The 25,032-nt window shown below is 35.8% G+C and overlaps 5 protein-coding genes and 1 non-coding gene across 7 annotated transcripts; 2 read left to right on the top strand and 4 right to left on the bottom strand.

The window, feature by feature from the left end:
- Window positions 1-503: 503 nt before the first annotated feature.
- On the bottom strand, window positions 504-2,532 carry LOC18611331 (heterogeneous nuclear ribonucleoprotein 1-like). Its single transcript, XM_018116821.2, has 3 exons — window positions 2,042-2,532; window positions 1,442-1,943; window positions 504-612 (listed from the first exon to the last, which is right to left on the bottom strand). Exons 1-3 carry the CDS (start codon window positions 2,246-2,248, stop codon window positions 596-598), a joined length of 726 nt encoding a protein of 241 aa, XP_017972310.2. The 5' UTR covers window positions 2,249-2,532; the 3' UTR covers window positions 504-595.
- Window positions 2,533-2,833: 301 nt separating this feature from the next.
- LOC18611330 (thioredoxin-like protein AAED1, chloroplastic) lies at window positions 2,834-5,566 on the bottom strand. The gene is made up of 7 exons (XM_007047538.3): window positions 5,167-5,566; window positions 4,893-4,939; window positions 4,688-4,802; window positions 3,602-3,646; window positions 3,454-3,513; window positions 3,262-3,357; window positions 2,834-3,168 (listed from the first exon to the last, which is right to left on the bottom strand). The coding sequence occupies exons 1-7, from the start codon at window positions 5,452-5,454 to the stop codon at window positions 3,049-3,051; spliced, it is 771 nt and encodes a 256-aa protein (XP_007047600.2). The 5' UTR covers window positions 5,455-5,566; the 3' UTR covers window positions 2,834-3,048.
- Window positions 5,567-6,168: 602 nt separating this feature from the next.
- On the bottom strand, window positions 6,169-8,726 carry LOC18611329 (thioredoxin-like protein AAED1, chloroplastic). The gene is made up of 7 exons (XM_007047537.3): window positions 8,362-8,726; window positions 8,214-8,260; window positions 7,988-8,102; window positions 6,996-7,040; window positions 6,843-6,902; window positions 6,668-6,763; window positions 6,169-6,551 (listed from the first exon to the last, which is right to left on the bottom strand). Exons 1-7 carry the CDS (start codon window positions 8,656-8,658, stop codon window positions 6,432-6,434), a joined length of 780 nt encoding a protein of 259 aa, XP_007047599.2. The 5' UTR covers window positions 8,659-8,726; the 3' UTR covers window positions 6,169-6,431.
- A 6,388-nt stretch (window positions 8,727-15,114) lies between these two features.
- GRF1 (growth-regulating factor 1) lies at window positions 15,115-18,986 on the top strand. Of its 2 annotated transcripts, XM_018114227.2 has the most exons (5): window positions 15,115-15,811; window positions 16,343-16,567; window positions 17,090-17,447; window positions 17,834-17,952; window positions 18,070-18,986. In XM_018114227.2, exons 1-5 carry the CDS (start codon window positions 15,385-15,387, stop codon window positions 18,687-18,689), a joined length of 1,749 nt encoding a protein of 582 aa, XP_017969716.2. In that variant the 5' UTR covers window positions 15,115-15,384; the 3' UTR covers window positions 18,690-18,986. The 2 variants fall into 2 exon arrangements, with proteins under 2 accessions (XP_017969716.2, XP_017969715.2); XM_018114226.2 differs by having other exon boundaries at window positions 17,834-18,986.
- A 2,830-nt stretch (window positions 18,987-21,816) lies between these two features.
- LOC148764438 (small nucleolar RNA snoR8a) lies at window positions 21,817-21,909 on the bottom strand. The gene has a single exon (XR_016024346.1). It is a non-coding gene; the product is annotated as a small nucleolar RNA snoR8a (small nucleolar RNA).
- Window positions 21,910-23,917: 2,008 nt separating this feature from the next.
- On the top strand, window positions 23,918-24,618 carry LOC18611326 (uncharacterized). Its single transcript, XM_018120264.2, has one exon. The coding sequence runs from the start codon at window positions 24,018-24,020 to the stop codon at window positions 24,498-24,500; it is 483 nt and encodes a 160-aa protein (XP_017975753.2). The 5' UTR covers window positions 23,918-24,017; the 3' UTR covers window positions 24,501-24,618.
- The last annotated feature ends 414 nt before the right edge of the window (window positions 24,619-25,032 follow it).

Raw genomic sequence — 25,032 nt, 5'->3', positions numbered from 1 at the left:
GCAAGAGGTGCTTTTCATGTCTGCTACAAGGTCCTGGAAATAGGGATTAATTTGTAGCATTGCACTTTTGCTTTGTCCTCACAAAAGCACTAGGGGTAAATGAGAGAGACTCAGAAGTATGGAATTTGGGATATTTTTTAAAAGGAGGTGTGTGAGACACATTGACTTAGAATATGTTGAAAAGGACAACTAATCCTACTGATTTAACTCCATTACATGGTTTCCAGCCAAGACATCTTGTATGGTTTCATCACTCCTAAAAAAAGGAGGATAATTATCAAAGCATGCAGAGAAATTTACAACTGTTCATAAAACAGTTTAAGAATAAATAACATAAGTAAAATGATCATTAATTGTTCCAATGATCAGGGTGTCTACGCTATGTAAGTTAAGTAGGGGAGGATATTTGAAAAAACTATTCGCAACACTTGCTATAAAGTTTAATCTCTTCAGCACTGAGTATTTAGCTTAGTTCTTGATTTTCTTGCTCAGCAAATAAGATTTGAATCTTCTTTTACTCCAAACGAAAAAAAAAAAAAAGTTCGATCTCCTCACGTCTGTATGATTCTTCACTTCTCCTTCCTCTCCTGCTCTGCTATGTACATAGTTCTCCTGCAACATTTGGGAAAAATAGGCATGTATAATCATTATATATTAGTCAGTGGGCAAAGAAGAAAAAGAAAAAGCAAATGTTACAGATCTTTTAAGAAGGGACAGATGACATAAATCAAGTTAAGCAGATTCTTTGTTCCTAAAACTTGGAGAATTAATTGCTCTTCATATCCACCTACAATGTAATTCACAAGTAATAATATGGTGTCAAACGTATTACTTGAGATAATGTAATCTCCATGCAGAAGGGGAGATGTTCCAATGTATTCCCATAAATTTCAAGCCCTTTCTTCTTAACCAAAGTCCTTGATGAGATGCCCGAGTTATGGTGAGAGAGTAACGAGAGGAACAAAACAAAGGAACCCCACAACGTTCCAGAGAAAATTCGGGCCCAAACAGAGGGCTGCACTCTTTACTTTAAATGGGGTATTAAAGGATGGACTACAGCCCAAGGGTTTGCCCCATGGCCAGTCCGATGAGAACCATGTTAATTCTATCTAATTTTTTTTTTTAAACGCTGATAGGTCATCTACAAACCATCAAGGAGGAAGCCCAACCTCCAATCTAATAGGAAAAGCTACAAAAGAACAAAAAACTAATCTGCAGTATCAACACCACCCCTGCCATCCCCACAAAGGCAGCATAAACATCCCCATAAAAAAAAAAAAAGGAGGTTAACACAACCTCAAACAAACAAACATATCTCATAACAAAAACAAAATCTGCAAAGGTAAATTAACAGCTAGATAACCAAATCATGAGCAATATTAAGTTACGAAACCAAAGATATAATCACAGCTAAAAACACGAAAACAATTAGCTCTTTTACCTGTTTGTCCAACTTGCGTCCAGGAGTTAAAGTTAAAATAAACAACATGAAAGCTTCCGAAAGGAGGTTGTCCGCCATGTGGGGACCAATTCCACATACAAAGATAACTTTCAGCAGGAAAATAATTAGGCTGAGTATTAACATTATAAATGCCATAAGGAAGCCCAAGTGGAACTAAACCATTTTCGTGAGGGTCAGAATTGCTTGTCTTCTTATCCCTTGGTTCCGCTTTCTTCACTTCCACCATCTTATTATTCAATTCGTGGAAACTCTTGCGCAAAACATTCTCCGCGGCTTCCTCTGAATCAAAAGTAACGAATCCGAACCCTCTAAACCTATGACTCTTTTTGTCGTATATCACCACTGCATCAGTGATTGTCCCATAACTCTCGAAATAGTTTCTGAATTCTGGCAGTGTTATGGTAGGAGGCAAACCTCCCACAAAAATCTTATTCCTCGTATCTTTGGTTTGCACTCTTGGTTTTGCTGGTTTGACGTCCACCTAGAGAAGAACAAGAAAAATATTAGACTAACGTCCCAATACAATAATATATTAACAAAGAAGAACAAAAGAAAAAAAAGCGTTCGAATAGGACTTGCCTTTCTACCGAGAATAATGTGCTCTTCTTCTTGAAGGGCGGTTTTAGCCATCGAAGGATCAGCAAAAGTAACAAACCCAATTCCTTTCTTGGAAATTTTAAGAGACTGTGTCACCTCCCCATACTTGCTAAAGTGTTGTCTTAGTGTTTCTTCCTTAACTTCTTCTGAAATCCCTCCTATAAACAATCTTGGGTTCTCGAACTCCATGGAGAAAACGATTAGAGAAAATTGATGGACTCTGATAACTAGAGGAAAAAGAGAAATTAATGAAGAAGTATAGGATAATATTGATAAACAAAAAAAAAAAATTCTTTCCTAATATATGTTTTTAACTAAGATGAGGTCCACTCAAGTTTTACTTCTGCATGGTTTATGTGTGGTACGATTGGCTATTGATTAATTAATGCTGAATATATTTTTTAATTTAATTAATAAATTAAATTTTAGCCAAGAAATTGGGTGGGACTCAGATACCTAAAGCCAAATAAATGTCTTCCAGAATTGCAACACCTTTTATCATTATTTATCGATTATTTTTTTTCTGCTAACTTTAACATATCTAGTAGAATGAATTTGAATTTGGAGATATTTTCAAAATATATAATCATATTAAAAGAATAATAACTTCTTTATAATTTTGAGTTCATCACTTGATAGTTGGTACAGTTATGAGCAAATGAAATCCCAAGCTGATCATCACACCAAAATTCAACAAAAATTTTTTTTTTTTGGTGATAAAGAGAGGATTTGTGCATTAATTATTGATCATCTTTCAACGATTACAAGAATCAATAACTGTTAAGTACAAGTCTTTTATATTTCTATAGTTGAGTAAGTGTTCATAATTTAGAGCGCATTCATCTAACCAGTTCAGATACTAAATGATTAAGATTTTCAACATTATTTAAGGCAATATTTTGCTGCCAAACTGCAACCAGAACTTTGCTGCGGACGCTGACAGTTGAAGCGGGCTTGTGTACACTGACCCGATAATACATTACAGGACTTCATGCGACTGGACTTTTGCAGCAGATGTCAAAGATGTCATCTAAAGAAGCATGATCACCCGTCCCTTCATCTTTTCGTGCATACAGCAATTCTTTTCCTTTGAAGACAAACATCCCTCCCTGGTACAAGAATACAACACAGAACCTGATACAGCAGCCTCAGATATAAACTGAAACATGGACCCCTGAGAATGTTAAAACAAATTCACAAACCTGTTGTAATACACTGCTTTTATCATCTGGAGTGGCTTGCATTGTATAGTTTTCCATAGCCTTCTGCAATTTGTCTAGTCTTGAAAGCAACTTTGCCTATCATTTGTATGCAAATTATACAATAAGAAAATGGACCTTCAATTAACATGAAACATGCTTTTCAAAATAAAAAAAGCTGAGAAAGGAATGTACACTCGCTGGATTGAAGAATGTGCGCCCAAGACCATAGTATAAGCCCAAAACATCATATGCCTGAAAGAGAAGGAATTTGTTCAGAACTTAAAATCGGAAAAAAGGATATTAAAGAAATGGCATGAGTAAAACACAATGTACGTGTTACCTTACGGTCTGGATCAGCATAAAGGCAGTCCATTGGAAATGGTAACTGCATATTTGATGACATTAACTAATGTTAGTGGTTAGCTCCAATTTTATGCAGAAAAGACATGTGAGTAGAGTTGGTAAAGCTGATTCGAATACAAAAAGCCCATTCAATCCATTCAAACCCGAACATGACCTAACCTGATTTGACTCAACAACCAGAATCCAAGTCGATCTGAACTTGAAACAACTCGAACCCAAAAGGCTAATCAAAAAGTATCCAAACTTAAATTGATTTTTTTTCAAAAAAAAAAACAACTTGAACATGAATTTACCAAAACGCAAATGCCAAACCCAAATGACCTGAATTTAAAACGACTTGAACCCAAGATGATCCGAACTCAGAGCCAAACCAAATTTCTCCCGACTCGAAATGACCTGACCCAAATCCAACTCCTCCCACCTAATTGCCACCTCTATATATGGGGAAAAACAGCAACACACTGATGGCCTACAGTTCCAACTAAGGTTTACAACAAATAACAATTACAGTAGCAATAAAATTTATGTATGGTCATGCTCATACCCTTTCTCCTAGGAAAGATGATCACACATTCATCTTCACTCAAAAGATGCAATTGTCGCATCATCATTTATGGTGGCAACAGTACAGCTAATTAATCAGTTAAATGCAATACAAAAGACGACAAAGAAATTTAAAGTACTGAACTAATATAATTTTGTTGTTAACCTACTCAATCTGAGCTCCTTTAGATGTCAAAGCCTACAAAATCTTTCCATAATATTCACTATAGACAATTAACGCAACTTCTGATGGAAAGATGAAAGTAAGAACCCTTTTTTGGTTAGGTAGATGAAAGTAAGAACTGACAGTTGGTTTTAAGTCTTCTGACAGCAAGTAGGACAAGCACTAATCCCAAATTCACGTGTTTCATTTCATCTAAAGCTTCATAAGTTAGATTGTTGAACAGGCCCTGAAGAACCAATTTACCCCTTCTCTTAGTTTCAAAATAAAAGAATGAACAAAGAAACAGATAAAAAGTTCATCCTGAAAAATGTAAAAAAGAAACATTTTAAGAGATACCCGCTCTGCAAGGATACGAGCTTTATCAGGAGTACCAACACCCACTGCTATTAGTTTCACACCAGCTGAGTCGAATTTTGGCATTGCTTCTTTCAGAGTTGAAGCAAGCTCCCAACTTAGAAGAACAAGCATAAAAACTGATAAGTCAAACGAATCAAAAGAGAATCCAGTTTCGCAAATTAACTGATGGCTCGGAAATATTTACCTGCAAAAGCAGCCGAAATGTCTCAAAAGTGCAACAACCGCAATTCCCTGGATTTGATGAGGAGAGGGTGAATAAGTTTAGCACAACAATTTCCTGCTTGTTAAGAACTTTGGGTTTCCGAATACATAATGTAAAAACTGTCTTTTATGAAAATGATAAATCGCAAAAATTGAAGCCTAAGGTTCGAATCTTTTGCAAGAAACAGATCATAATTATATCGGGCTTTATTCCCAAATTTAATTATAAAAGCAAAAGGTTGAATAGGTACAAATACCTCTTTCTGGTCCCAGAGGTCTTTGAAGAAAACGCGTTGTCCCTCAGCGGTGAAAACGCTAACGTCGCCGAGTACATCGCCGATGTTGGCGGTGAATTCATTGGCCAAGGAAGAAGAGGCTCTGGTAATGAAACGGAAGTTACCTTTGCTGTTAAAAGTCATCAGCTTGGTGGGTTTATAGGTAACTTTCGTTGGAGTAAGGAAACGAGAAGGGGAAGAATTTATTGTCGGGAATTTGGATTTTGGAGTTGAACAACATAGAAGAATTTGTGAAGAGACCGTCGCCATAGATTTTGGAATTTACTCCCCTTTTTTTTCTTTTGCAGAAGAAGCAATGGAAGGAAGGAAACGCAACTGTCGCAGCTCCGTCTCACGTGTTTTATGTGGCGGGACGATTTCCCGGTGACAACGGCTTCATTAAAAAATTTTCTCTCGTTCAGCGTTCAAAACGGTGCGTTTAATTGCCAAGCCCCACTCTTCTTATTTTTCTTTTAATTTTCCTTTTTTAAAACATTTTTATTACTTTTATTTACATAAGAATGAACATATTTCCACAAATTTGATATCTCTTGTCAATTTTATGAATGAGTAACTATTTTCATTCAACTCGAATACCCAATCCCTACATTTCTTTTTTTTTTTTTCTATTTTCCGTAGTTATGGCTAAAATTATTCAAGTTTTCCCAAAGAAATATTTAGTTGCTTTCACTTATCCTTATTGTCAAAGCTTTTTTCATTACCTATCTTTTTATAGTATTTTTTTTTATCTATAAGTTGGTATCATAACAACTCAATATCAACTTGGTGAGTTGATACTCTTCAACTAAAACACTCCTTACTACTTTCCCTATTATTTCTCTCTTTTCTAATTGCACTTAGAACCACTAATCTCCTCTTTCTTCTCTTATTTGTATCTGTTCATTTAGTATGACGGCAACATTAGAATTTTCTTTAAACAAACGGAAAAAAAAATAAATCGGCATTTTCTTTTAACAAGAGAAATTAAGCATGAATAATCAAATTTAAAATTATTATTCAAAAGGCCACACTAAGTTCCCACAATTCGTTTTATTAGCATAGAACTATATATTTGACATATAGCTGCGGAACTATTTGATTTCTTGGTTTTTTTCACCGCTAAGTAAACACTAAAGAAAGCATTTCAAGCAACCAGAACTTGGCAGCAGATGTTGGAACTTTTGAAGGTGAATTGGTAATATCAGGATTTTGGACCGAGGCTTGCACACAATTCAGAAACACAGCTTTCATGCTGCTGGAACTTTGCAGCATATTTCAAAGACATCGTCTAAAGCTGCATGATCACCAGTTCCTTCATCTTTTCGCGCATATAGCAGTTGTTTCCCTTTGAAGACAAACATCCCTCCCTGATAGAAACAAAGAGGCAAATCGGTATAATTTATGACAACTCCATGCCGACCAGTCTAAGGACATAATTAAATGTCAATGCACGTTAAAAGTTACAGGCCAGAATAAAGCAAACCTGTTGCAATACACTACTTCTATCGTCAGGGGTGGCCTCTATTGTATAGTTTTTTACAGCTTTCTGCAGGGCCTCAAGCCTTGAGAACACCTTAGTCTGCACAAATTTTCTTTTATCAGATAAATAACAGAAGAAAAAAAAATTGTCTTGCAGAAAGCAGAAAAAAGAGATGTACACTGGCTGGATTGAAGAATGTACGGCCAAAACCATAATACAAGCCCAAAACATCATATGCCTGAAAATAAAAGGAGTGTGTTAAAACTTTACAGTTAAAAATCACTAGAGGGGGAAGTTCACAAATGGGGCTCCATTAAAACTGTAATATTACCTTGCGGTCTGGATCAGCGTAAAGGCAATCCATTGGAAATGGTAACTGAAACCATGTCAATAAACCAGCTCAAATGATTAGCGAACGCAGAACGCTCATGGGGAGCATAGAGTAAAAATGATAATCAATGAATTCAGGGTACAACAAATGTCATTGGTTGCAAATAAGCAACAGAAATATATAAACAAAATTCTAGAGATCATAAGAAATTGCGAATCAAGGGTAGCAACACTACTTCAAGTGCTTCAATGACAATGGCACTGCGGATGCTCTGTCCTCTACAACTCTCAACTCTAGCTTCTTATTTGGGATTTCTTTATTCCATTCTAATAGAGTGAACTGAGGCAGGGGAAAGGGAACAAACAAATTTATTCTCAAAGTCATGGACCATCCAACTTTGACATTTCACGTATCTTAGTCTTTATACAATCCAGATTTTGTTCAAAGGGTGGATTGAATCTTGTCTGAAATTTCTTATACTCAAAGAAATTACCGTATTCCTTCCTGGGTGTCCTCCGTTGTATAGGCTGAGTGGGTTAACGCAGGTTCTGTTTCTGAACCCTGGCCTGCTCTCAGGCGTTTTTCGCTAGGTTGCTGGGAGGCCTTTGTACGTAATTTTGAACGTTGGGATTTTCTCCTGCATGTTTTTGTTGATCACAGGAATGAGGTCTCCTGGAAGGATCTAGTCTTGGTTCTGGGGTTCTGGTTTTCTTCCTTGTTCTTTTGATGCTAAGGTGATGGATGATGCGATTGTTTGTTCCTATGGTATATTGGGGCGCTTTACCTATTTAGCGGATATATCTCCCAATATACTTTGGGTTTGTCTGCTTGGAATGTTCTTGAAAGACGGATAATTCCCCTCCCTTTTAATGAAATTTTCTGAATGATTTTCAAACGAAAAATCAAGATTTTGCTTCTCTTGGTTAAAACTTTAAAACAAGAATTCGTTGCCAGAAAACAATAAGGGATGCAAAAAGGAACCAGAACAATACCCGTTCAGCGAGCATACGTGCTTTATTAGGCGTGCCAACACCAATTGCAATCAGTTTTACTCCAGCAGAGTCTAATCTTGCCTTTGCTTCTTTCAGTTCTAAAGCAAGTTCCCAGCTTACAAGAAGTAAAAAGAAAAATAAACGTATGAAGTAATTATAAGTCATAATAAATTCTCACACACTAAAAACATCAATAAAAAATTCACCGGCTGAACAAGTATCTTACCAACAAGGGCATCCAAAATGGCGCAGAAGTGCAACAACAGCGATTCCCTGGAGAAAGAAGAAATTAACAAAGAGGCTACGCTTGGAAAAGAACTTTAGCAATGGCAACAATTTAAAATGCTTCTATCTAGGTGTGTAAATTTTATTACTTGGTTTTGGTCCCAGAGGTCTTTGAAGAAGACAGGCTGACCAGAAGCGGTGAAGATGCTAACATCACCGAGGATGTCACCAAAGTCTGTGCTGAATTCAGAGGCAGAGGCTCGTGGGACAAGGCGAGAGTTGCTGATGCCATTGTTGCTAGTGCAAAGCTTGGTTGGCTTTCTTTTTATGGGGGAAAGAAAGGGAAACTTTAATGAAGGAATTTGAGATGGAAATTTAGGAGAATTCAGGGACGAAAAGCATAGAGCTCCCACTGATTGCAGGTTTTGTGAAGGCAACGTGGCCATCGCTCTTGCGCTAGCTACACTGCCTGGAGACTTGCCAACAAATGGTTGATCGTTATATTGCTTTTTATTTATTTTGCACCACTACCTTATATAGTCTGTGGCGGCCAAGCGCTAGGAATTTCTGGTTGTTGGTCGATGGTTGGTGTAGTTGAGAACGACCACGTTTTATAAAGTGGACTTGAATTGGCCATTTGGTCTGCTTTAGGAAGGGCTAGCCCAACTAGTTACTTATAGGGAAGAAATGTTTTATTAGGTGGGTTGGGTTTTTGACTGGCCTGCTTTTCGGACTAGCCCAATTTCCACTTCTTTTCCTTCTTTCTTCCCACTTCTCTTGTGTGTGTATATATGGACACCATAAAGAGGCAAATACTGGAAACACGCCAGTATTAAAACTTTGTAGCTAAGGAAACAATTTACTGATAAGTAGGTGTCACAGGGGATCGATTCATTTAGGCTATAGCTAATCTATAATCAAATTTGAAGTCGAATATCCGAGAATTAGTGGGTATTTGTGCTAGCTGTCATCTTCAGAAACAAATTTGTCTATGTCCAAACTGAAAAATGACCTTGACCAAAACCAAGTAACCAACCAAGCTAACACATTGACACCCCTAATAACAATCACCCCTTAATTTCCAAACATTGACAGCTTCAAATTTAAACCCATTATTATCATCCAGCTCATCTGCCCAAAAAGGAAAAATAAGTATTGAATTCTTTCCTCTGTTTGATCATCAAGCCAGTCTTTGTTGTTGTTTCATTCCGATCACACTCGATATATATCAATCATAAAATGAGAAGTCGATAGTTGACCTTGTCAAATAGGCATAATAGGCAAGCTCGGGGACAGGGGTCCCCTACTAAAACAAGGTTCAAAGGCAAGCTCTAGGGACAATGCTGTGATTGATGGAGACCCATATCAAACTTTTGCTAAACCCATCCATCCCCTATTGCCTCTCCGCCTATACGTCTATATCTTTTCCATTCATATTCGTATGTCTATTTCTGCGCCCATCTCCTTAACCTGCCTCATTTTTGTTTTTTTCCCATCGCTCCCAAATTTACAAACACCAAGGTTTTTTAAGTACTAATAAAAACAATTGAAATTCAAAAAATGTCAATAAAACCAGTAAGCCTTCACAGAAAGCTCATTTTATTTCATGTAATTTTAGATCAGATCATGTCTTTTTTTCTGAATTCCGTTTAAATTTTTTTTTAAAGATCCGTGTAATTGCGAATTTAAATCACTAAATATTTATATCAATATATTGTAATAGCTCAAATAACAAGATAGGTTATACGAAAATTATCTAGCTATAGTCTCTGTAGCTATATTGATTTTTAGGAGAGAAAAATGGTGGGTGTCAATTAGGGTAGGTCTTATTTGATAAATGTGAAAGGAAGCTGCTCATATAAGCAGTATCCTTCCTTATCTGGTGAAAAACAGCCAATGTGATAAAATTTAATTTGTCACCACTGACTTGGTTACGTTTCAGACTAAGAGTCCACAGACAGAAAAAGCTTTTATACACGTACAGGGAAAATAAGGTTTTTAGATGAGTTAAAAGGTGAAAAATTGGTGCAGAAATCATGGTAAACACAATATCAGTCACGGATGCAACTGACTGCTTCAAAACAAGGAGAGATCAGAGCCAAAATTTATTTATTTTTTCCATGAATTGAGTTATAAATTTTCCCAACATTCTTCTGGTGGAAACTATGTTCCAATTTTAATGCATAGGCCAGGCATCAACTCCAGAACATGAAACATGCAAATAGCAAACATGGGAATTGATTTATATAGAAGCAATGCTTTAGTTATGAATTTAATATGGTAGGACGAATAAATTATTCTAGGTATGTCTTCAGATGTATTCCTAGAGTAATTATTATGTAACTTATGGTCCAGTACCACATACCACATATGAAAAAAAGATAAAAACATACAAAGATCTGCTTTTAACCTATTTCTTTCTTTGCCATCTACCATTTTCATGATACCATTTTTCCCCTTTTTCATTTTTCACCAATCTACCATTGGAGTGAATGTACATTTTTCCCCTGACATTTTTGGTTAAAACTTAAAAGCATAGGATATTAATTACTGCATTCTGCTAATTATTCATCCCATGTCTGTAGGTTGTAATAAACTAGTTATTTTCCATTTGTCACGGTTTTATTTTACGTGCATTTAAATCTAAATATATATATATATATATATATATGCATATAGTGTGAATACACCTAAAATGAGAACATTACCATATGAAACTCGTGAGAAATTCATATCTGGTAGATAAACATAAAAGAGGGAGGGAGGGGTGCGCACATCATTCAACAAATTTAGTAGTTGACGTTTTAGATAAAGAGCTCCAAACACCTTCAATGGCAAATTTCAAACTTGTCACCTGCGTGTTTTTTCCAATATTGTTGGCTTGATAGTGATAGAAAGTAACAATTAAATTCTGATGGTTAAATTCTATAGATTTGTGGGTGTATCTTCCAATTTTCATTTTCTTTCTTCCATTTTAAGGGGAAAAAAATTAAAGGTGTGCTCGACAGAAATAGGTGTAAAGTAAAGAAGAAGACCTAGCCTAGGGAAGGAGCTGGATGCATGGATAGAGGAATTAGATAGGAGTGACAGGAAAACAACAATGTTGCCTAAAGGAAAAGAGACCTTTGAATCATGGCTTGAAAACGAAGAGAGCATGCATGAAAGCTTCTGAAGCATAAATAAGACTAAGGCGGATGGAGATAAGCCCATTTCAAGCTTGACTGCTTTAGGCCATGAAAGCTTGAAATCCTATGAAGAAAGACATGAACAAGCGACAAGAAATTACTAGCATCTTAAGAGAAGGGGTAAAGGGGCAGGGAGCTTGGATGATCTATCAGCCAACACAATCTTTCTCAAGGTCACCCTCTGAATAATGAATTAAGTCACACAGCCTTTGTTTTTGACCAAGGAAAAACATGCTAAAACGGGCTCACTGACAAGTCCATCACTTTTTTTTTTATAAAAAATAAAGTCTAAATTCCTAAACCCTAATTAAAATATGGAAGTAAAAAAAAATATTTGGATAATAGCGTCACGCTAGCAAGAGCTGGACCCCCCACGAGCTTGGCACGTCCATGAAAGCGAGTCTTGCAGTACAAAATTGTAAGTTAGGCTCAAATGTCTTCAATACCCTTCATAACTTGTTCTTTTTGCTGTTTGAATCCCAACCAAGAATATGCTCAGCTCTCTATTAATTTGTGCTTATCTAACAAGATATTACAATATTTCGTACTACACATTTGGGTAAGGTAAGCACTTTGATAGAGTGATTTATTAGCTATAAATCTGTTGGTTCAACTCTTCACCATTACTATTACAAATAGTAGCATCTAATATACTCATACACGTGTACATAAAATCATAAGTAAGTCCTCTAATTTTTGCATAAAGTGTCAATGAATGTATTAATGAAAAGCAGCATTATATGTAGCAAATCATTAAACAAGGAAAAGATGTATTAATGCAGGCTTAATTGGGGATTGTTGGGGGCTGCAAAGGAGAGAATAAAAATTGCATCCGTGGGTCAGATATTGCTTTGGATAATGATCCCATCTGCCCCTACGTTTCATAGAGCAGCCCCAAAAGGATGCTAGTGCCTGCCTAAACAAAGATACTATTTACGTTTGCTTTTTTTTTTTGTTCCTGGGGTAGAGGCAATAAAGTATATTTTAAAGGTCTACCATTTGGTTCTCCACGCCCTAATCATCTTGGGCAAAACCCAAATTGTCATATTTCCAATCGGTCATTATCAGTCAGACTAATTTGAGTTGAATTCAGTGAAAAGCAAGCTAAAAAAAAAAAAACCATTAGAATGCTTAATTAACAAGTTTAAGCTAGATAATTCTTATAGTTGAAATCAAGTGGCAGCACTAAATATCTCTTGAAGAGAAATTAGCAATAGGTATTAAAGCGAGATACGACGCTTCTATATACCAAAAATACGAACATACACAAACTTAATAAGAAAGCTAGGTGACAACATTAAATAATGAGATTAGGTGGCTGCTTAACCTGCTTTTCTTTTTTGGTAAAATTGTGAATGGAATGAACGAACGATTTTCTGCCTTTAAAAAAAAAAAATTAAATAATGAGAGGTGTATAAAAGCTTTGATACTGATACGTGATGATAGTAATTAATTTAAGCATCCCTCCCTATGTCTAACGAGCAGTTCTTTAAGACCAAAACCGACTTCATCTTGACAAGTTCATAAGGTTTGAACTAATGTAGTTCCAGTTCTTCATTTCAGCTTGGACCACTTCGTGTTGTTGAAGCTTAAATTACGGTTAGTGGGATTTGATGGGGGATTGGTCTGGTTTCATCTTTAGTTAAAATGAATAAAGTCCTGTTCGTTGAAACTCAACTCCAAAAGTAGTATGGGTTTTTTTTTTTGAAAAAAAATGGTCAAAATAGTGTGTAATCAATAGTAGCTCAAGTAGGAATTTAAGGTGAAACTTTATTCTTTTTTTTATATATATATATTTTTTAAATTGGACTTAACTACGAAGCGTACCTTTCTGAGATATTTGCATGCTCGCCACTTGTCGGTTGCAATTAAAAACCTTTAACAGAACAAGGCCAGGGAATTCAACTGCGTTGAAACCTGATTGGCTATGGCTCTAAAGAAGCCATAACTATTTCATAACTCTCAAGTGTTTTGCCGGTTCAGCGCTTGTTAATCTCAATCTCCATCTCAAATCTCTGGCCTGCTACCCTGGGAAAACATATATGGCTCAAACTTAGCAAATGATAGGCACAGACGCACAGTATCACAGAAAAAAAAAATTAGATTTTAATTAAATTTATTTTTTAAAAAAATTATGAGAAGTATAAGAAAAATCTTTGACACAGTCACGAGTGTAAGTTAGAAAAATAGATAAATTAGCAAAAAGAAAGGACAAAACCAAGTTTGACGGTTAATGCGCTGGAGATGGTGATAGAAAGAAACAAGGAAGGTGGGGCAAAAGGCAGACAGCAGTAAACCAAGTGATGAGATAAAAAGTAAGAGCATTACATCGATTTTGGGCATATTTTTTCAAAGTTAGATCCTCCAGATTAATGTTTGATAATATGAAACCATATATACAGTACCTAGAATAAATGGTTTCTAAAGTTAGATTAAGGTTGGGAAAAGAACCAGCTCAACAACTCTTTCAAAGACATCCTGGGCAGAAAGGTTCTTTGAAAAATTTAGCTTAAGAGATGTAAGTAGAGTGTGTGGGGCTTTTAAGTCCACGTGATTACCCTACAGACCCGTAATAATCAACTCTCGACTTTATGCAAATAAATGCCATCAGTTGCAAATCCCATCCCATGTAAGAGATTTGGGGTTTATTACAATAATGGAGGGAGGGGGGAGGGGCATCTTAGAGAGGAATTAGGGGGTGGGGCCACGTGGCAATTGCTTCTTTGTTCATGCAAGCACACGCCACTGACCTTGCCTCCCAGGCTGACAGATATCTCCCTCAAATGTGAAATCTCTAGAAGAGCTATTTTCCCTGGAAAAGACCGGATTTTAACTCAAACGGACACTTGCCCTTCCACCAAAGGACAAGATACCCTATTTAAAAAAAAGAAAAAAGCCCAAGGGAAATTCTATTAACAAGTATAACTATATTTACGCTCGAACTGACGTTAATGCCCTTCTGCAACCCATTTGAAAGGTCCCAACCCATTCTCAAATTGAAACCCAATTAAAATGAAAGTCCTTTTGCAGAGGTTGGAACCTGAAAACTTGGAATACTACTAACATTCATATTAAAAAGAAGTACTTATTAAAAGAAATAAGTACAAAAAGAAATACAATGTTTGTCATGTTTGCTGTCATTCCAATATGAAATTCAGAACTTCAATAAATTCCTAGCTAAATCACAAATCAGACATATACATTGTTGAATATGAATGAAGAATCCTAATTAATACTACTATTCTTTTTTTTCCAATTTTTTTATACATGCATGTGAAGAAGTATAAGGGGAGAGAGGAGAAAATAATGTCCTGCCTTTGATAGTAAGATTCCTTAAATAGGGATAAAATGTTAATATATATATATTTTTTATTTCTAGGTTTTGATAGATGAGATTAATAGGCTTCAATAGTGGTCAAACACTAAACTATTTTTAGATGTCATTGCTTCACCATATAGTTAAGATTTGATAGGCAACACAAGAAATTTGCCTTTGTCATTTACTTCCAACAGTTGTGATCCTAAGTAAGAATCAACTTAAAAAGGATCCAAAAAATAAATAGAAAAATCTAAAGTCCCCCTTATAGTACAAGGAGAATTTTGTAACTTTGACCTTTCCTTTGAAAACAACTGAGGCTTTCTTTTCACTATGGAAAAAAACATGGATAAATATGTGCTAGCATGTCTTAGATATGGAGAGCGTGTTTGGTTGTTCGGTCGTACTATAGCCTTGTCTGCTCCCTTCCCTCTCAGTTTCAACTCTTTCTTTTATCTCTCTCCAATTATTTTTTGTTTTTCCATCACAAAGATCACTGAAAATCAGCTCTGAACAGTGAAACATAACCCACACACATACACAACACCCTTTAAGATGCGCCTCTCTTTTTCTGTCTTCAAACACTTGTTATTCAAAGCTTCAACTTTCAACTCTTCCTTGTCATCAACTCATGCTTTTTAGAGGCTGTTTGGATTGGTTCTGTCTCCAATATGGATTTTGGGGTTCTGGGTTTGGAGGGTATTGTGGGCCCTGATAATGGAGCTCCATTTCAAACTCAACTTCCTCCACCACCACTCCTCTCAGCTGAGGCCAAGCCTAAGCTTCTTGGATCTGGGTTTACCAAGCAAGAAAGATCTTCTGACTCAGCTGAAGATCACTGTAAAAGTTCTAAGTTACCAAGAACTGATGATTTACCAACCCCAAAGACAATGCCTTTGCACCAAGGCACTCCTTTGTTGAGATCTAATTCTTTGGTCTCAGCCGATACTAGCCACCAGGAGCATATGCTAAGCTTCTCTTCACTCAAATCTGAAGTTCCTTTTATCAGCAAAGATGTTGGCTTTGTGGAGAGAAGTACACAAAACAGTGGCTTTTCTTACTATCAACATACACCGTCTACATACACTAGAAATGCAGGTAATTTTTTTGTGTTCTGGTTTGTAACACTTTTGTTTTTGGGTAAAAAAAAATTGGTACTTTGTGGTTGGCTTTGGTTTCTGATTTTTGTGAGATTGGGATTGGGAAATGTGCCTTCAGGTATAAGAGATTTAGGCACACGCTTTGTGCAGAAAATAGGGTTGCTGAAATTATCAAGTAGATTTATTTCTCTACAGTTGTGAGGGTCTTTCCATGGGCTTTTATTATGAATTTTAAGTTTTTGAGTCTTGTCAAGTAGAACATAAGGTTTTTTCCTCTTACAAACTTGGTGTTGTTACATTTGGTTTCGGCAAAAAAATTACATTATTTCTTGATATCTGTTAAACAGAAGGGGAAGAAAGGTTGGAAGGAATCAGCAATCTATCAGATATAAGACTTTGGTCTTTTTTCTTTGTCTTTTCTTGTTGTTCTTTACTTTTACTTTGGAAAATAGTTGAGAAAAAAAATTTATTGCGTATGTTGCTTCAATAAATATTCCAGGCGAGTTAACCCTTCAATGTCTTGTTTCAGGTTATGGTTCTGGAAGCTTGAATGCAAGCATGCATGGTCCTCTTACTGGGGTTAGAGGACCTTTTACTCCGTCTCAGTGGATTGAGCTAGAACATCAGGCATTGATCTACAAGTACATCACGGCTAATGTGCCTGTACCTTCCAATTTGCTCATCGCCCTCAAGAAGACCCTCTACCCTTACGGCTTGTCCAGCTCATCTGCTGGATCCTTGCCTCCCAATTCTTGTACGTTCCTTCTCTTTTTGAAAACAGATACTCGAAGAATAATTATATTTATCGTAAGACATGATTTTCTTGGGTCCCTTCTTTGTTATTAGTATGTTGTCGGTTTTCTATTTGGGTTTTATTTGATCTTTTGGGGGTAGCTGCTGGTGTTTTTCTTGGTGCATAAATGTGTTGAAAATGAACTTTTCACTTGATGCTGGCAGGTGGTGTCTGTTGAATGGTAGAGTAGATTTTTATAATTCCATATGTAGATAGTGGATACTGTATTACTTTGCTGCTTGTAACAGGGAATTTTGGATTTTGCGGTTATGTCTTCAGTTTTTGCTGTAATCTCAAAGTTTTCTGTTTATCTTTGGTAGAAAGTTTTATCCAAAACCGGGATATCACAAATTAAAAGTAAATTTAACTAAAAAGTAACACTGGTTTTGATTTTAAATCTTTCCTTTTCCTTTTTCCTTTTTCGCCTGCTTGTCTTTATTATTGATCATTGCGTGTTTTTTTCTGTTTAAAAATTATATGTAGTGGGATGGGGTTCTTTTCATCTGGGGTATGCCAGCAACACTGACCCTGAGCCAGGGAGGTGTCGTCGAACAGATGGAAAGAAATGGCGGTGCTCCCGGGATGCTGTTGCCGACCAAAAGTATTGTGAAAGGCACATAAACAGGGGCCGCCATCGTTCAAGAAAGCCTGTGGAAGGCCAGACTGGCCATGCCGCCTCTGGGACCACTAATTCAAAGGTGGTGCCGATGTCTTCCTCCATGTCAGCATCGGTGATAACCAGTGGTGGTGCATCCAACAGCCTCGCAATTGCTCAGCAGCACCAGTTGAAAAACTTGCAATCTGGTGCTGCCAATCCTTCTGCTGACACCCTGGTCAACAGGTAAAAATATACTTTGCACATTTGAGATTGCTTTATCTGTTTACATTCTTGTTTTTCCTTTAGTGATATTTAGGATGATATTGCTTTGAACAGTTTGTATGCATATACTTTCTGTTTCTTTCTCTTTACTTTAAAGTAGACCCCATTATTTCATCTTTACTTAGGTGATAGTGACAACACCTTGTAGTTGGGACTTAGGATTCTCTTTCTTGGAGTTTTTCATTATTATTATAGCATTCTGTTGTTAGGACTTTGATTAATTGGATATATTAAAAATTAAGTGGAGGCTTGGAGTTCTACTTTTCATTTTTCTTTCCATATATATTTTTTGAATCTTTAGTTATGTTCATTGTGGTTCTGTTCTCAACATTTCTACTATTTCTTAGGTTGTTCCTAAACAAAGAGGACGTGCATGGCAGAGTACAAGATCCACGGGGCCTCTCCATGATGTCTTCCTCCACCAACTTGAAATCTAACGGCTCTACATTTACTGTTACGAAACAAGGTATCCCATTTGCAGAATCCTCTCAATCAGTTTTTGGTCATGTAGCCTCTGATTCACTCGTTAATCCCTCGCATAGAAGCTCTTACATAAATTCTAAAGAGTATGGTGCATTCCTAGACTTCAGTAATCAAGAAACCCAAGACGAAAACCCTCTTCGCCAATTCATTGATGACTGGCCTAAGGATCAATCTAGTCGTTCTATTATTACTTGGCCAGAAGAGTTAAAATCAGACTGGACTCAGCTCTCAATGTCTATTCCTATGGCATCTTCAGAGTTCTCATCATCGTCGTCTTCACCGGCGCAAGAGAAACTTGCCCTTTCACCTCTTAGGCTATCTCGAGAGTTTGATCCAATCCAAATGGGTTTAGGAGTGAACAGTGATATCAGTGACCAGAACCATAAACAAGCTAACTGGATACCGATCTCTTGGGAAAGTTCAATGGGAGGTCCTTTAGGAGAGGTCCTAACCCACACCACAAGCAATGTGGGTAGCTGCAAGAACTCATCAGCACTTAGCCTCTTATCTGAAGGGTGGGATGGGAGCCCACAGTTAGGTTCTTCCCCTACAGGTGTGTTGCAGAAGGCACCTTTTGGTTCACTTTCAAATAGCAGTTCAGGAAGCAGTCCTATAGCTGAGAACAAGAAGCCCCATGGTGGTGGCAGCCTCTGTGATGATGTGCTTGGCTCCACTCTTGTAAGCTCTGCCTCGATTCCTTCTGTAATCCGAAGCTTATAAATTAAGCTAGAACAGAAGAAATTGTGGAAGAAAACTGAGCCTGGAGCAGGTTCAATCGAAGAAGCTTGAAGAACTGTTTATCTAATTAATTTTCTTTTCATCTTTGTCCTCTGTAACTTATTGTTCTTTAATTTTACAAAGTAGGAACTTGACTATATCGAATTTTATAGATATTGAACGCTATAGCTCATGTGGTTTTCTGGGTGTATCTATAGTTTGTGACTTGAAGTTATTTGTGGTCTGATTAAATTGTCTCATTACATTCAGATGGATTTTGGCCTTGAATATTGTTTGAAAGTGCAGCTTATCTTCTTCCAATTATAGGTACTGAACTTTGCAATTCTTGGAGGCCTTCAAGAACAACAATAATACGGGCTAGATTGAGGTTGAGTACAAGCTGGACCCCATTAACAGGAAAAGTGGGGTCAAGGCTGGTCAATGATAGTGCTGAAACTTCCATCATCACAATATATATGGATAACTTCCAAAATACATATTGATCATTGACTCTGTTGGGTCACTGTGTTGCAGAACCTCTTCCCATCCTTTCCAGTTGGTAGATTGCTAACATTGTTGAGATCACTGAAGAAGATGAGGATGGAGTTTCCTGGACTCCAGGCAGGAGGCACGTTTGTGGCCTGCCCTCCCGGCAAACAGAGCAACTGCTCCCCACTGAGCTGATTGGCCCATTGCCTCAGAGTGGAGCAGCTACTTTCCCTGGCTTGACCTTGAGTCATGATAAATTCAAACATGGGGCCAACTCTCTGAATAAACATTTTTGTGCTGGGTCCAATAACTGGGGCTCAAGATGGACCCCAAAAATATCTGAAAGTTTTTAATATGATTGAACCAAGAAAGAATCCAACAATAGTAAGAAAAAAATACTTGGTACTATTATTTGTTGTACAGTACAACCCTACCTCAGCCAAGTAATATAGTCATTTTGACTGAAAGTTTGTTTTTGTTACTGGCGAGGGGCCTTGTTAAGTACAAGGAAAGCGTAAAGTGGATTGTTAATGAATTGAAACCCAATTTCATTGGTTGAGTCACAAATACAATGGGGGAAATATTTTTCAGAATGTTGATTTTGTGGCTGTATTGCAGACTGCAATCACCAATGAAGGGAGTGAAACTGGAGGAGAAATACTGAAAACTGAAAAAATGTGCAGAATGAAACTGCTTTTCAATTTTCAGTCTCTCAGAACGCATCCCAGATTCTGCAAAACAAATATCCTTTTGTCTGCAGCCTGTTTGCAAACAAACCTGGGTATAAAAATAGCCTGGAATCTAAAACAGAAGTAAAATTCCCTGCAAGATTTTGTGATTCAGCTGTTCTGTTAACTCTCATAGAAAAGAACAGGGCCTACTGCTGTTAAAAACTGAACTTGGCTCGTTTTCTGCCGTAGATATTTGGATCTGGGCTTTGATAGTTGATACAGATGTGAGCCTATTGCGCCGTGAAATACATGCTAGTACATATGTTAAATCAAAAGTGTGGCTAAATACCTACAATCCCATGGTCCCAAACCCAAGGCCTGAGAAAAGAAAGAGCTGGAGGACCCCTCCTTTTATCTGTGGAATGCATGTTGTTACCTTTGCAGGGCAGTGACAACCAGGAGTGAAAGCAACTGTTGGAGAAAACAGTGGCTCCCTGGAAATGGCAGAAGCACAGGGTCTCTTACTTCATTAACTTGGAAACCGGCAGGCAGAGTAGAAAAACTGTTTGACCATTTTTTTATCTCCAGTGCTAGAATGTCTCCAATAACTGATCCAAGGTTTCCTGTTTCTGTATGCCAGCCGATCAATGAAAGGAAACTGCCAAAATTAAAATGTTGCTTCTTCTTTTTCCCAAAGAAATTTGTTATGTTACAATTAGTTGTACTGGAGTGGTTACTGTTCCTACTTCAATGTTATTGTACGTTGTAAGCGAGCAGGCAAAGTTAAAAAATTGTTTGTCCATTTTTCTTCTCTCCAGTGCTGGAATGTCTCCAATAACTGATCCAAGGTTTCCTTTTTCTGTATGCAAAGCCAATCAGTGAAAGCAAGCTGCCAAAATTAAAATGTTGCGTCCTCTTTTTATTTTCCTTTCCCAAAGAAATTTCGTATGTTACATTTTATTGTACTAGTGGCCGTACTTCAACTTGATGGCCTTTCTGGCTGTCTTGCATATGTCACTATCCCCAGTTTATGAAAGGAAAGAAAAACAAAAAAACCCATTCAATTTGGAGTTAGGATTCTCTGGGTCTCTACCATGCTAATATTTTGATATGAAAGAGTTTAAATTCTTGATTAAACATATTGCTAAGGTAAACAAATGCAAAGAATAATACATTTTAGTACTTTCTCATCAAGGGCAACTTCATACAGTATATTGGGCTCATCTAACTACTACCGTCTTAACTCTCAAGAACAAAGGCAGCTAGAAATGGAGGCCGAACAACAATGTCGAGCCCAAGCTAAGACTCCAACTCAAAGTTGTAAGTACAAACCCAAAGCTGTTTGAAACTCACCAACTCAGATTGTACTCCACTTTTCATGCTCGTGCTTGAAACTCAACCTTGATTAGGATTCCATTCTCATACTTACGAGCCAAACTCAGAAAAATGAGTGATGCATTTAAATTTGAGTAGATTTTGATGAAAAACTTGCTTTATGATGGAAGAAAATTGAACCCTTTTTTGGGATAATTCAATCTTTACTCAAATCACCTTTTATTTAAATTTGACCCAAAAGTTTCTTGTAAAACAATATGATTTAAATTCAAAAACCACATTCAAATTCTAATAAATTTAAATTATCTTTACCCAACTCATCTTTTATTTAAATATACCCAAACGTTTCTTTAAAAAAATTATATTTAAGTTAAAAAAACAACAATCAAATTCTAATAAATTTAAATGTGAATTGATTTGGATAAATTATTTGCAAATAATTACAGAAAAATTGTAAATATAACATAAATATGGTACTATTATTTACAATTATATTTAACTCTTTAATCCAAGAAATTCTGGGTCGAGTAATTGATGGGCATCAACATTCAGATGTCTAAAATAATGCAACATATCAATTAAGAAAAAAACAAAAGAAAAACTTAAAAAATGAAAAAAAAAATTAAAGGGACGGAATAGTTCAAATTTTATGGGTATAATAAGGAGTCTATCATGTTCAAATTGAGCAAATCAAAACGAGAAATTAGTTTTAAAATTATCTCTAACTCTATATCTCTCTTTTAGCTTGTTTTTTAATTTTTTTAAAAGAAAAAAAAACCAATAACAATGAGGTTTGGAGGTATTATTTTTAAAATCATCTTTAACTTTATATCTGTCTTCTTTATTTTAAAAAACAAAAAAAAAATAAAATAAAAATTAGGATTTTAATTAAATGACGATTGCCGTTTGTACATGCGAGAGTGAAATCCTAATTCTAAACATTTTAGGATTTTAATTAAATGACGATGTTGTCCTTCGGCTTCAAGGTCGGGAAATTCTGGGCCATAGGCCCAATATATTTCAAGAATTGTTTGACCGAGGCCTGATTGATAATGCGATCCAAGCTTATTAAGATATAAATTTTTATTTTTAAATTATTAAAAAATTACAGACCATTTAACAAATTAATAATTTCTAATTGATTGAAATAATGAAAATTAATAAATTATCAAACCACTTTTGCATTAATGGAATAACAATTATACAATTATAGTAGTACATTTTTTCTGTTCATTGTCATCTAATTATTTGTTATTGTGTACTTGTTAAAATTAATTATTATGATAAATAGTTCTTTTATCAATTTTAATCTACTTAAATTAAAACATGGCATTACCCTTACCGGGAAAATATTCATATTCTATAAAGTCAAATATATTTTAAAAGAACATATATATTATTTTAGATATAATGATTTGAATTTTTTATAATTATTTAATAAAATTTAAATAAGTTTTGATTTTTTTATTACGTTCAATCAAACTCTTTTATTTTTATTTGAATCAAAATAGGTTATTATGACTAACGGCTGACTAATTATTCTCAATCAAAATAATATCTGTCATCTTTATGCCATGTATTACTAACATTGAGGGTGAAACTATTACATGAATACGTACCGCATCAATATGTCATGGTAGGATCCACCATGACATGTCAGCTTACTATGTTAACATCATGTAGTATAAAAATGACAAATATGATTTTAAAGGTTTATTTAATTTAAAATAAATATAAAAAGATATTGAACACAATAAAAAATAAAAAATTATTTAAATTTTTAAAAATAATTTAAATATATTTTTAAATATTGTACTATTTACGAGTGCATTGATATGCATAACAATTTACTAATTAAAAAGATAACTTCTCCAAAACGGGAAAAATACACGTTCAATTTCTACCCACGCTATTATGATGTAAAATGTCTATTTTGTTGACTACTTTTTCACCTTAATTCTCCAATCATATATCTTCCTTACACTTGACTCCAAAAATTTGCTGTCACCCTTACCATCAACCCAATATTTTAATCACTTTGTTCTCCAGATATTTGCTTGCCAAACTTAATTTCTAGCATCCAAGCCTCAAGTATGCAAACAAAGAAGTTGGCCAAACTTCTTCTGATGGCGACTATGCTTTGAATATAGAAAGATGACCCTTTTCATGGTACCTTAATTAATAATGAGGTGGCTTTGATTTTCAAAGACTCTGATCAGAAATCTCCTCTTTAATTAAAGCTGATCCAACTAATTTAATTAATATTCTCTGTACCGTATTCATTACTTTCTTGCCAGGTTTTGATTCATGATTCTTAACTGCGTAAACGTGCATAATAGTATATTTGTTAGCAAAGGGAAATTAAGGAACTTGTTTTTTGCTTGTTGGCTTGTCTGCGATCAAATTCTGCTCTTAACTAAAACTTAGTTTCTCTTTATTAGTTGATTACATGCTTTATATCCACCTTTACCTACCCAAAGACTGAACCACTGGGATTGGTTTGTCAGGTCAAGGCTGTTAAATTAACAAACACGCTCTTTAACTCTTTCCGCTAGATAATTGGAGCTACACATTGCAACAAACCTGGTCGATTTTTTCTTTCCTTTTCTTTACTTTCATCATCTCTTTTCTTAATTCATTTGAAAGCAAAATGGTGCTTCATATTCACGTTTTATTTGCTTGCTCTTTGGAAATATATGTCTGCCGTTAGACAGTGTGGATTGTGTGACAAGTTTATTCTCATAGCCTCCCTCTCTCTCTCTCTCTCTCTCTCTCTCTCTCTGTATATATATATATATATGAAGCAACAGCTAATGCTTCATTTCACAATAGAAAAATGAGTCGTAAAAAGGTTCATTCACAAGGAAATATACCCTTTTCCTGGGAGGACAAGCCAGGAGTCTCCAAGGTCACCCATTATGATGATCAGTGCCCTATAGTCATAGGGTTGTGTGCCCTTAACCAAACACCTTCTCCTTCTGATGCTGGTGGCTCCAAGATTTTGGTTCATGACAAGAAAGTTCCTCCTCCGCCGTGCACGATGCAGCTGGTTCCGAAGAGGAGCACTTCCGTGAAAGGCTTGAGGTGGTGGCAAGAGGACCCCTTTCTTGCGGCTTATAAGGAGTGCACCAAAGGTGGAGGAAATGGCAAGTGGTCAAGTGAAGGTAGGAAAACTGATGGCTCCAATGTAAGGAAGAAGAAGACTATTACTTTTTCATGCAAGAATTCTTGTGATGTTAGAGGTGATAATTTGGTGAGGTTATCTAATCTCCCACCTCTTCCTAAAGATAGAATTCGTGGTAGACAGGAATTTGTTTAACCACATGTACGGTTTTTTTTTTTTTATGTCTAAACATCTCTTTTTGTTAAGCATGCCATGTTCTCCACTACGTACTCTTCTAACTAATTAAAGCTTAATTATCAAATGTATAGTAGCATGCTGTTGAGCATATTACCAATAATTTGCATTCACATATACATATGGTTAATCAGTCTCAATCTGTGCACATAGTTTTCTTTTTCTTTTATCAAATCAAAAAGCAAATTCATACTAAAATTGGAACAAAAACTCTTATCAAACCACAACAATCAAATTTCAACAAATTCACACTTTAATTGATTATATAAGTAAAAGAATTAAAATGTCATAAAATAAGGATTTTCATGATTATAATTATTATATACTTTATTTTGGGGTGAATTGTGCAAAAGTAAAAAAAAAAAAAAATCTGACTGCAGTAAGTGTGACTGTCGCAATCTCTTCCACATTAGACAATATATAACTGAAACATGATATTCACAATTAAAGAATAGCATAATTTGTTTTCTCAAAATATATTTTAAGTCCTTGG

The sequence above is a fragment of the Theobroma cacao genome, chromosome 1 (assembly GCF_053813885.1).
Source record: "Theobroma cacao isolate CCN51 chromosome 1, ASM5381388v1, whole genome shotgun sequence".
NCBI classification, from domain to species: domain Eukaryota; kingdom Viridiplantae; phylum Streptophyta; class Magnoliopsida; order Malvales; family Malvaceae; genus Theobroma; species Theobroma cacao.
This window is presented reverse-complemented; position numbering and strand designations above follow the sequence as displayed.